Below are 12,405 nucleotides of genomic sequence, written 5' to 3' on the forward strand. Positions count from 1 at the left end.
TTTCCTCATTTTCTTCATTCCTTGATTTAAGGGATAAGCAATCGCTTTTCATTTCATTTATCGTAGGCTCCTAAATCCAAAAGGAACCAAAATTCTGTGCCTATTCCATCATATCGCCCATCTTGCCAGGGTTGTTCAATATTCTCCGCGTAAAACCGATTAGCTTTTCCAATTCTGCTTTGCCGAATGCCATTAACGCGGATTATCTGAAATGGGATTGATTTTATCCGCCCGATCGACTGACCAAAGCGGTGGAAGGAATTTGCTTGGATTTGAGGGGTCCGTACACAATTGTTTTCTATCGCGCGTTTGTATAATTGCGTTCTCGGTGTAAATCACTTTTCAATAGCAAGTGGGTGTGAATTACTTACACTTTGGAAGAAGTGCCATTTGTTTTGATTAAATCAGATGATGATTAGGTTTTATTTCGTATCGAGTTTTCGATGGTTTTTATGCGAAATAAATCTAAATAAATACCAGTTTCATATTGAGTTCCATAACCAACAAAATTTTAAGCATCTACAAAGATTAATCTAAAGGACTTGTAACTAAAAATACAATAGCAAGAACTTTAATTAAATAATTAAATAATTGAACTAAAGTAAAGAAGTAAAGAAGTAAAGAAGTAAAGAAGTAAAGAAGTAAAGAAGTAAAGAAGTAAAGAAGTAAAGAAGTAAAGAAGTAAAGAAGTAAAGAAGTAAAGAAGTAAAGAAGTAAAGAAGTAAAGAAGTAAAGAAGTAAAGAAGTAAAGAAGTAAAGAAGTAAAGAAGTAAAGAAGTAAAGAAGTAAAGAAGTAAAGAAGTAAAGAAGTAAAGAAGTAAAGAAGTAAAGAAGTAAAGAAGTAAAGAAGTAAAGAAGTAAAGAAGTAAAGAAGTAAAGAAGTAAAGAAGTAAAGAAGTAAAGAAGTAAAGAAGTAAAGAAGTAAAGAAGTAAAGAAGTAAAGAAGTAAAGAAGTAAAGAAGTAAAGAAGTAAAGAAGTAAAGAAGTAAAGAAGTAAAGAAGTAAAGAAGTAAAGAAGTAAAGAAGTAAAGAAGTAAAGAAGTAAAGAAGTAAAGAAGTAAAGAAGTAAAGAAGTAAAGAAGTAAAGAAGTAAAGAATTAAAGAAGTAAAGAAGTAAAGAAGTAAAGAAGTAAAGAAGTAAAGAAGTAAAGAAGTAAAGAAGTAAAGAAGTAAAGAAGTAAAGAAGTAAAGAAGTAAAGAAGTAAAGAAGTAAAGAAGTAAAGAAGTAAAGAAGTAAAGAAGTAAAGGAGTAAAGAAGTAAAGAAGTAAAGAAGTAAAGAAGTAAAGAAGTAAAGAAGTAAAAGAGCTACTAAAAACTAATGATCGAATGAACTAATAAACTAATGAAATTACGATTTGAAAATCTTTAGAATGAAAACGTTGATAAAATAAATAAACCAAGCCAGATTTATAGTATTTGCCAATTGGACAACCATACGCATTACAATCGGCGCTTTATTTTATTTATCTTACATATTATTCCACCACTTGCTTCAACCTAAACCTCCTTTATCATCATCCTAGTGTAAGCCATGCCCTGGTGCGAGCTCTTGAAATGATACCACGAAATCGACTTCACATCCACCGCGTTCATGAACCGACCGTTCAGATTCGAATGGTGGCAGTTGTTGTACCACCAGGCACCCTCGCACGTCACCGCACAGTTCGTGGGTGCCCCATCGTTATCGCGATCCATCGTCGTGAACTTGTGCCCCTTGTGGTACGTCAGCGAGTCGCCGCCAGTGCCGCTGTACGCGCCCAGCTTCTTCAAGCTGTACATCTCCGCCTCACTGCCAATTTCAAACTCCTTGTACCGGGCGTACCGATAGTCACCGGCAAAGTCTTCCACCTCGATCAGCAACTGGTACGGTTTGACCGACGTCAGCTGGTGTAACCGTTCCAACCCGATCCAAAACTCCTGATCGACGTTCCCGAACCCATCCCGGTACTCCGTCCAGTTGCGGAAGAAATCAAGCGCACCCTTAAACCGATGCTGTATCACCAACCAACCACCGCCGAACTTGGTCTGCTCGCAGTGCGCCGGGAACGGTTCCACGTCGTTGCTCGCCCGCAACAAATACTTGCCCGACATCTTGGACGGCTCATCGCGGCACGATTCGAACGGGCCCTTGTGCCGCATACCCTGCAACTCGAACAGGGAGCGTGCGTTGGGTGCAAGGCCCTGCCTCGGCGCAAGACTGAACAGCTCACTCCGCATTTGGTCGTGGTTGGAGCAGATGGTTTGGCGGGATAGTATCTTCCAGGATTGGGCCTGCAGCGCGGTTAGATTATTGCCGACCGCTTGATCCAACCGACTGATCGCCCACAGCATGCTGCCGAACACTTTCTCCAGATGGACCTGGTTCTGTCCGATACCTTCGCTGTGCTCCTTCATCACAAAGTCCATCTCGAGCAGCTTGTACTGTAGGTAGTCCAGTTTGGCCATTATCATCTCAAACCCGTACCCGGTGGAGCTCGGATCCGTAGACTTCTCCGCAGGAACGGTAGCTGTATCATTGCTTCCAGCCACACTCACGCACAGCAACGACAAACACCAGCACAACACAACCGACAGCACATGAGAATACATCTTAACCCGCGCAAAGTGATGTGCCGCTTCCAATCCCGCACCAACAGCAACTGATGAATGTTTGCGAATATCTTTACCCCTTTTATACTCTTGATTGTTTTTTTTTTGCGTTGTATTTGGCGAGCGAAAAGCCCACGAAAAGGTTGATAAAATAAAATCCCCGATTTGGTTGGCGACCGTTTTGACCTCCACCAAGCATCCAACATCTAGACTCTTGCGCATACTGCACTTCCGGCTTGCGTATGGATACGGTCAGACAGAAATACATGTGATGACGACACAACGCTACACGCTCCAGGGGATTTTTATCAGCCTCGTGATACCAGGCCGTGGCAAAAAACGGCACCGTTCATCGTTCATTGCATCATGGTTGAGGCGTAATTCCAAGACGTTATGCGCCCGACGCTGTAGGCTGGTTATGTTCGCTTGCAGAATGGAATTTCTGGTATCTTTCAATTCTGTCCGAATATTGTGGTCAATTTTTGGAATCCGGGATAAGGATCAACGCTTGAAAAAAGGTGTAATATGACACAACGATCCCTTTTGTGAAAAGATTTTTCAACCTCCTATCGTTTACCATCTATTCGGGGAGGATTAAAAGGGGGACACTGTTTTCGGAAATGTTTTAAATGCCAACCCGTTTTGTTTGCGTATCGATGTGATACGCGCTGAAGTAATCGGTGTCCTTTTCGTTTAGAGTTAACCTTTGAAGACGTATTATGTAACTCGCTTGATGATTCTTCGCAGCTCGGCAGTTCCGCTTTGAGCCGTATTAGTGCAAAGCATACTGTTCATATTGTCACATCCATTTTAAACATCGTTATTTTTCTGTATTGCTTTAAGAAGGCTATTTTGGAAGAACTTTGTTAAAACTATTCAACAAATTGAGAATTTCGTAAGATCCTTTACACTCATAGCTGTTTCGTAAACTCTACATTATATCATTGATATAATCACAATTCTTAGCAATATTGCTGCAATATTCGTAAGCATTATACATCACTGCTGCTTCACAGGGATTGTATTTTAAGATATATTACAACTATCTTATTGAGATTTTGATGTTTCTCTCGACATCCTTAGCTCGTTTAGTATCATTTCGAGGTTCTGCTCCACACCCTCCAAGCGATGCTCAACCGAGCCCACGTTCTCCTGGCGCAAGTGTACAGTCCACATCGACTGGTTCACTATCTGATCTAGCATTCCCTTAAACACCCTGTTAAACAAACTATTTGTACTGTACTTTCGAATCGATTCGATCGAACTGTACGATTCATTCTTGGGCACACCATTTTCGACATTGCTGGTAGTGCGCTGTTCCAACAGTCGCTTTTTACACTCGAGTATGTACGAACATCCGGGCCTGAGAAGAATCTCTTGCAACGGCTCCTCGTAGTTAAATAGCTGCATATTTGGAAACAACCATTTTCCTAAAGGTCCGAGGGATTGACTGTAAAAGAAAATAAAGCAATCAATCGATTATAATATATTCAGAGCTTGAGGCTTGAGAAAGGTTTGATTCTTATAAAGCAACTAAACGGGGACACTTTTGTACCGACGAATGAAGTTCATCGGTAGTCATCCTACCACTTCAACTGGCTGTACGAACTGATCAGTACTCACTCATGCTTCCCATCTCTATTTCAGCAGTAACTTATGAATCACAGAAAATACTTACAACAATGTGAATGAGTTTAGTACTTTCAGGAACTTTTCGTGTCTGCATATAATGTGCACCATCTCAATGATGCCAACCACCTCTGAATCTGCTTGAATGGCCTACAAGGGAGGATAGCAGGAATAGGTATTAGAATTGCATTATATAGCTATCAGTTATTACGAATTGAATGATCTTACGCATCCTTACAGCTTACGTACCGAGGTATTGCTGACGGCCAGACCATTCATCAGATTGTTTATGACGATCGTCGCAAAGAATAAAAACAGTGGAAACAGCAAGTACATGGGCCACGATATGTTGAACCTAATGTCTGCCGCTTCAAACTCACCTAAGTGATACACACGAATGCTTAGAATTTGATGTTTGATTTGTGAAAATTTGAACTGTTCTTACCAGTAAACATTACGGCAGTTTTTAACAGTGCAAGTGGCACCTCATGAAAACTATTGAAGTGATGCACTTCATCCGCCTTGGTGGAGTTCTCGTTCTCAACCGCCCCGGGCAGTGGCGTACCTTCCCTCAGCCTAAACAGCGTGTAAAAGCTAAACGTAAACGACAGCAGTATGATCGAGTAGAAGCCCAAACACTGGACAAAGTTTTTCGTAACCGTCTTCAGCATGACCATGTTGGTGTAGATGGAGTTCACCGGTATTGCTCCAATTTGCAGCGTTAGTTCAATGCCAAGCAGCAGCAGCACACCGACCAGCACGATGGACCATGACTCGTTGGTAGACTCATTGAAGAAAAGTACCGTGGCTGATCCAACGATAAGGACCAGCTCCATAACGTTCTCCATCGAGTCGACGTAAACGCGGGTGTTTATGAAGAATTGTACTAGCTCCCTTGCGGTCAAATAAATCCATCCGAAAAGTGAAAGCAAGTAAAGGCACAGTTTGAGTTTCGTTGATTCCTGTGCATAGTAGAACACTATGTAGATTGAAAACGATACGGCAAACATGCAGGCGAACAGTAAATTGATGTACAGGAACGAAATCAACCGCATCCACTTGAGCATCAAAATGCTCGCGATTGCCGGATGCCACAGCAGTTGGGCCGTGATTTTTGAGCAGTTTGCCAACCGTTCGATCGGCCGCATCTCGTCCTCGTCGTAGAGGAGCATTCGCTTTCCGTTCAGCTTCTGTCTCGGTGGTATAAAGTTGACACAGTTGATGCGCACCTCGAAGTCTTCATCACCCGGCCAGCGGTCGTTGCTCGTCACGAACGAGTCGAGATGTTTCTGCATCTCGCGCATCAGCAAATTGCCGTTCAGATCTTCACCCCCGATGTAGGCACCGCGGCCAATCAGCAGCTCCTGCGCGTGATCGATCTTGTACTTGGCGGCATAATGCAACGCGCTACATTTCAGTCGATCGACCTTGTCCACGTCAATGCGCGGATCGTTCAGCAAAATCACCATACTGCGAAAGAATGAACAGTTGCCTTTGTCCTTGCACGATTTATGCTCCCGGCCGATTTGCTTCACGAGCAGGGATAGGAGCGGATCTTCGTTTACGTGTCGTACCGCATCGTTTGGGATGATGTTGAGCAACCATTCAAGCATTGTAATATTGCCTCGATTGCAACACTTGGCCAGCATGCCGGAAAGGAGCGAAAGATTGCCAACAAACTTCCCAGCAACTATTTGCTTTTCTAGGAGCTTTTCGGCCGCTTTCTGCCTTTCTCGATACAAAGCGATCGACAGCAATTCGGCACACTTTTTCTCATCAACCATGGAACCATGGTTTTGGTCACAGTAGCGCTCATACGCCACAATAAAGTCTTCTTCAGGGGCGGCCATTAATGTATCCCTCAACACATCCAGCATAACGCTCGATGCAGCTATCGGTGGAATGACCGTGCCGGGAAAGTGTTGTTCGATCGCTTTTCTTGCCTGTCCATCACGAAAGTCGACGTACACGTTGTAGCCTGTCAAACAGTAATCTAATATGACTTTCCGCCAAGCGTCTTTGCCGGGTATTAAGAGTAACGCTATTGGTGAGACACTCTCCGAATCGGTCACGTTTATGTTGGCCTGATGCTTCAACAACAGTTTAATGCATTCGAACACTTTCGTATGATTTTCACTGTCAATTTCCTTAAACAGCATCTGCAAAGCGGTTTGATCCTCGTACATCTGATCCACTAGAATGCCTGAAGCATTGAGCAGCTCGGAAAGATTTTCGCAATCGTGGGATTGCGCAGCTAGATGGATAGGGCATAGCTTAGTTTCAAGGTTTTCCTGTAGAAAGAAACACGTTTAAAAAGTAACTATTTAGCACGGCCACTGCCTCAACCTTACCTCTGTCGCAAGGGCACCACGCTTAAGACACGCCGCAATATATTTGGCACTTCCCGGAGTTTTACAAGCCAGCTCAAAAATCGAATAGTTTGAGTTGCGCATTCGCCCATTCACGTCTGCACCATTTTCGAGCGCTTGGATGAATTGCGTATAATCCTTCTGTGCGAAAGGGCGCTCAGCATCCTGGAAAATAAAATATGAAGGTAAAAGCAATACACATACACACAGTCACAAGGTGGCAGAGGCTGAAGATCACTCTTACATTTGCGCTTTTATTGGTAAAATGGAACCGATCGGTGGCAACCATTTTGCTGATCAGTGAGACAACCTATTCTGTTCACAACACTCGTCGAAAGGCTAGACAACTCGGCTAGATCACGATGGTGTGCTCCAACGTGTTTGCCGCTTGCGAAAAGAATGACTGAAGTGCCGATTGCAGAGTTGCTTTCCAGCTCGTGCGCTAAATTTTGGGGTAATAATATGCAAAAAAAAACGTCGATTACGTTTCTACCAAGCGATTTCGAAGAAATAATACACTGATAACCGAGTTAAAGCTTGGCGCGGGTTTGATTGGCGCCTGCGTATAGGCAATGTTTAACACAATATGTTTGTTGTAGTTTCTACGCGTCAACGTTACGATGGAATACGATTGGCACGCGATCACAGCGACTAGCGCAATAAATGGTACAGCTGCGCTGAATTCAAACAAAAAGCAAATTGAACAAACAGGAAAATTATGTCCAATAGCATGAGGAAAACCATGCATCATTGATTACAATTTAAATACATCCGTCGATTATCAATCACGTGAAAATATCAAACGCAAACTCGTCCAAGCCTTTTGTATCAGCAACGCTTTGCGGCACTGTTTATTCATTGACGCTGCCTTTCAATCTGCTCACCGTACGCTGTGATTAGGCGCTTAAACTGTGTTAGGTTACGCCCTTTTTGAGTGATTGATTTATTGCGCTCCTTCTCTTGCTTTTTTTCTGTCGAATTCTTATCACCGGACTTGACTATGATCCTCCAATTACAGCGAATTGACAGTAGACCAATGCTATTTCGGCTACAAAAAATCAACAAAATGTATTTAATCTTTTTTTTCCATTCGGTAACAGTGGTGGGCAATTGTGAGGAATCTAAATAAATTTTGAAAAAATATCAATAGAATTCCACGTAACAAGCCAAATTGATAAGGACAGCATCGAAATGTGACATGATTCTAGGAAGCGGAACGAGGCGTCATCTTGCCTGCAAAGCGCCGTACTTTGCCGACCACTGAGCGTGGCTTTTGTAATGTTTTTGAGGGCAACATTGTTGCTGGCAAGATGTGTTGTGTACGTGACTAGCAGCATCTATGTGTTTGTAGCACGGTGTTGTTATGGTAAAATTATCTATCTTCTTCTATCTATATATAAATCTCGTGTCACGGTGTTTGTTGCGAGCAACCTCCGAAACGGCTGGATCATTTTCAACGAAACTTTGCACACACCATATGGTGGTATGAGAATAGGTTTTAAGACTCACATCATTTTCAGAAGTTGCACTAAAATTAATTTATTAGCAATTTTCTTATCCCATGCCAAGAGCAGTATTGTTGTTGTTGTTTGACACTCGGTGTTAAGTGCATTTTACACTGGTGTTAAAACCCTGCAACATATTCGAGCAGTTTGCGAGCTCGCACGAGGCCTCGAAATCGCGATAGCTTTTTAGCTTATCTTTATTTGATTTTCTTTAGATTATCTTAACTTGACAGTTCTTATACTTATTTGACACATCAAATGTCAAACTCAAAATAAATTCTCTTTACGTCAAATTTTAAAAACCATTTAAATTAGCACAAAATTTCAATTTTTTAGTTGAAATCAGATCAAATAGCTAATTTAATGGCTAAAACCTACCCCTTCAAGCAGAATGAAATACTCTGTGGTACCCAACCGGATGATTGCAGATCTTAATTACCTACTGTTATTACGACCGATGAGAAGAATCGAAGTTTTGGGATAAAATCATAGTAATCATTGTCATCGTTGTTTTGTACTCCTTGGATTGCAAATTCATCTATTTTTAATTAAAACGAGACATTAATTTTATCCCGTGTGAAACCGGGTAAATCAGCTAGTGACTTTTATATTGTCATTGAAGGGGCTACCTAAACCATCCGGGAACAGTTTAAACCAAAGTGCCTGGTTGTGCTGGCGCAACATGTTAGGGTTGGTGATTTCTTACGTATATTCCGAACAACGCTATCTCTATCTGTTTAAATATGTTTAGAATCAATAAATCATGCAAGTTGAGCGATTGCTCTGGCGGCTATGAGCGATGATAATGCGAGCAACGCTCCGCATGCGCAGTGTTTAACTAAATTCTCACCATAACTGTCGAACTATGTGAGGCCCTTTGGTTGAGCTCTACCCACGGGGTTTTCCTGAGTAATTTGTTTTATGTTATGTTTTTTTTTTTTGTACTTGTAACTCATTTTAATCACCGCTAGCTAAACGCATTACACTGTTACACTAGCGAGTGTTGCAAATTTCTTTACTTCTTGCCGGAATTCGCCGGCATGTCAACAGTAACACTATACGGCTCGATTAGTTCTAGTATGAAAAACATAGATGAAAACTAATTTCATAAATAAAAAAACAAACTCACCCCAGCGTCACCCAATAAGAACACAAACCAAAGAAGAACTAGATAGTTTGCCGGCCAGGCAAGAATGCCATCGCTATAAAGCTACTCGAGCTGGAAAATCTCGTTACAAAGATGAAAATGACCACAAACCCGAACCCCGACATGATGACTTTCTTCGGTATGTGTGTGTGTGTGTGTGTGTGTGTGTGTGTCATTCACTTTCTACCATCTTTTTGCTAATGCATTTTTAAAATTTATGTACACTACGCCCAGATTCCCGCCACAAAAAGGTAAAGAACGCCTCAACCCCGGAAGTAACGATGTGCGCCAAAGTAGCTGCCAACAGTAAGTTAGCGGACAGAGCCACCGCACCACGCCACAGCCACACTATATTAACCGGCGGACGTGCCCTGCAGCAGGAATTATCCTAATTGAAATCGAACCTCCGGCAATCGGTGCCGGAAATTCCGCTTTCCTTGTAGTCCTTCTCCCACGCTTCTAGGAGCCAATCTAGATCGATCTGCGTGGCTGCCCACGGGCAGCGGGCAATACAGAAAACCCCGGAATTGAGATCGTTTTCTGTTATCTATTAGGTGTCCGGCACAAACAACAAAAAATGCACAGACATACTATACACAGGCTAGTGCAGGATAGCAAAATTTAAATTGAGAATCCAAAAACGCGCCCACAAACACACACACACACAAGCAGAGACACAACCCAAACCGTAGAGCATTTGAGATCATTATACAATCAGGCGGCGAACTCGCATCGCCCTCGAACGTTTCGTAGGTAGCGGGCGGCCAGTATCAGAAATTGAAAACCATCATACACCCACACACACACACACACACACACACACACATACACACACACACTCGATGTATCTTTCACAGTTGGCCTGGTAGATCGCCGAAACGAGCGAACAAACCGCGCACTGTCTCTCTCGAGCGGCGAAGTAAAACCCGCGCAAAACGGCCCCGAAAGCAAGAAGCAAACACAGAATAGCAAAAAAAACAATTCAACCCAGGCGCAAATGGTAGAATTTATATGCATAAAATAGAGGGGAAAAAGAAATAACAGTTGGGACTATTCTGCATATAAATGAATTATAGTCCGCTGGAGCTCCCTGCTACTCCCGGTTTCAATGCGTGGGGGGGGGGGGTTCGCCCAAAGAAAAAGGGAATTCCAAGATTCACTTGGCCTCCCCTGGCCGACGCGAATGGAACGGAATCGTCTCTAGCGCGGTGCTTATGGTAATTCATTGTTATCGGTGTTTTTATGCTGCGAGGAGGCGTAGTCTGAGAGTCATTCGGAGCAGCACTTACTAAGTGGCGGGGAGGGGCTGACCTGAACCGTGGCTACCTCTTATCAGTGGTTTGTTTTGCTCCCGGTTCGACTACATTCTCGCTCTCACTCGAGTTGCATAATGGGCATTCGCCTTTCTTCTTCGAGTGTGGCACTGAGTGTTGGAAGCATTCCTAGGGCAGACCGATAGGGCACAGATAAACACCATAAACATATGCTCTCTTTTTCTAATTGTTCGCAACAAATTTCCTGCCAAATCGATGTATCTGTTTTACACTAGTGTTGCAACGATCAATCTAGTAAAGGGCTTAAATAAAACTCTTGGCGAAATTTTCCTTTTAATAGTGGGAACTGTTTTATATTTCGACACTTTAAAAAACGTTTTCCGCAGTTTCCCCTTTGCTCTTGATGTTGCTACTAACTTTGTTTACGCTTGCGCGCGTCCCTTTTTCTTAACGACCTCAGTTGACCCTTATGCTGACCGCGGCCGACCTATTTTCTGATTCGTCCCTTTAATGCGCAAACTGGTTATGCTCTTCTATCCAACGGCTGTCTCACTTTAGAAGCATTTCGAAAGCTTTGCGCCATTCGAACGGATGATTCGAAAATATGCTGTTCGAATAGCTGTCACCGCCACAACAACAATAACAATAACAACTTTGACTGTCAATTAGGGACCTCGTGTTAACAACTAGCTCTGCAGCCATTTCATACACTCAATCAAGCAAAAAAATTAATTAAAAAAAAACAAACAAACAAACAAACTTTCAAACAGACTATTTTTCGTCAATGCGTCAGTTAATAGTTATCTTAACCCGTTGGTCATAAAAAAGATGTTTATTTATATCCAATCATGACTGTTTCTGACTAATGCTAAACTTAAACTGACTAAACCCTATCAACCTAATCTTCCTGCTAGACCACTGGTTGCTGGATGCAGCGATCCGTTCCCAAGATCGGTCCGCGTGTCGCATTACGCCGTCGTCTGCGCGTAGCCGGTGTAGCGGCCCGTTGTTGACTGCTCGTGATCGGTGCGGAATGCCAGCTTGCATTCTTGCTTCCAGCAAGTCGGCTTAACTCCTCCCTTCTTAAATGACTTTGCCCCCAAAGTCTGTTGAGAGTATGGAACGTTGCAGGTATGCTGACGTAAGTTTCTATACTGAAAACATCTTGTCGGTTGGTGTAGGTCATTGGAATGCTGAGGTTGATATTTGTTCTTCTTATTCTGCTAATGAAACACAAAATTGCTATTATTGTTATTGTGTAGGATTGCGCTCCACACTAGATAATTAAAACTCGCAACCCAAGTTTTCTATGGTAGCAAAAATCAGCACAGTTACCATATTCACCGGAGAGCGCAGTGTCCAAGTGTCTGGTAAGAGCGACCCGCCAAGGACGCAATGCAAGATTTGCTAGCAAGGTGATAAGGAGATGTAGAAATACAGGGTTTTCGAAGATTATATAGACATGTTCAGCGAGTTGTAGATTCGTTCAGGCATATAATATACTCTTTCAGCGAGATTAAGAATTGTTCGGAAGTAGGCGTTGACATGTTCAGCGATTCTGTATAGCTGTCATTTGTTTTTTTTTACACACTGTGCCGCAGGGTTCAATTTTATATTCTTAGAAGTCCTAAAAGTAGCTAATAATCATTCCCCAAGCTGTTTAATACATGAATTAGTTATAACAAACATATTTTTATGAAAACCGTTTGTTTACCTTCTGATGAGAATGATCCAAGCTGCAGTCCAAGGGGTACGAAAGTGACAGCTCTACAGTACAACCGAACATATCTGCGCTTACTTCCGAACAATTCTTAATCTCGCTGAAAGAGTCTATTATATGCCTGAACGAATCTACAACTCGCTGAACATTTATTTATTTATTTATTTATTT

At 42.4% G+C, this 12,405-nt stretch overlaps 2 protein-coding genes across 2 annotated transcripts; both read right to left on the reverse strand.

The window, feature by feature from the left end:
* Positions 1-1,407: 1,407 nt before the first annotated feature.
* Positions 1,408-2,681, reverse strand: LOC120958887 (microfibril-associated glycoprotein 4). Its single transcript, XM_040381954.2, has one exon. The coding sequence runs from the start codon at positions 2,588-2,590 to the stop codon at positions 1,499-1,501; it is 1,092 nt and encodes a 363-aa protein (XP_040237888.2). The 5' UTR covers positions 2,591-2,681; the 3' UTR covers positions 1,408-1,498.
* Positions 2,682-2,779: 98 nt separating this feature from the next.
* On the reverse strand, positions 2,780-6,989 carry LOC120958886 (transient receptor potential cation channel protein painless-like). The gene is made up of 6 exons (XM_040381953.2): positions 6,833-6,989; positions 6,571-6,753; positions 4,665-6,510; positions 4,469-4,599; positions 4,269-4,369; positions 2,780-4,040 (listed from the first exon to the last, which is right to left on the reverse strand). Exons 1-6 carry the CDS (start codon positions 6,875-6,877, stop codon positions 3,638-3,640), a joined length of 2,709 nt encoding a protein of 902 aa, XP_040237887.2. The 5' UTR covers positions 6,878-6,989; the 3' UTR covers positions 2,780-3,637.
* Between the last annotated feature and the right edge of the window lie 5,416 nt (positions 6,990-12,405).

The sequence above is a fragment of the Anopheles coluzzii genome, chromosome 3, assembly GCF_943734685.1.
Source record: "Anopheles coluzzii chromosome 3, AcolN3, whole genome shotgun sequence".
NCBI classification, from domain to species: domain Eukaryota; kingdom Metazoa; phylum Arthropoda; class Insecta; order Diptera; family Culicidae; genus Anopheles; species Anopheles coluzzii.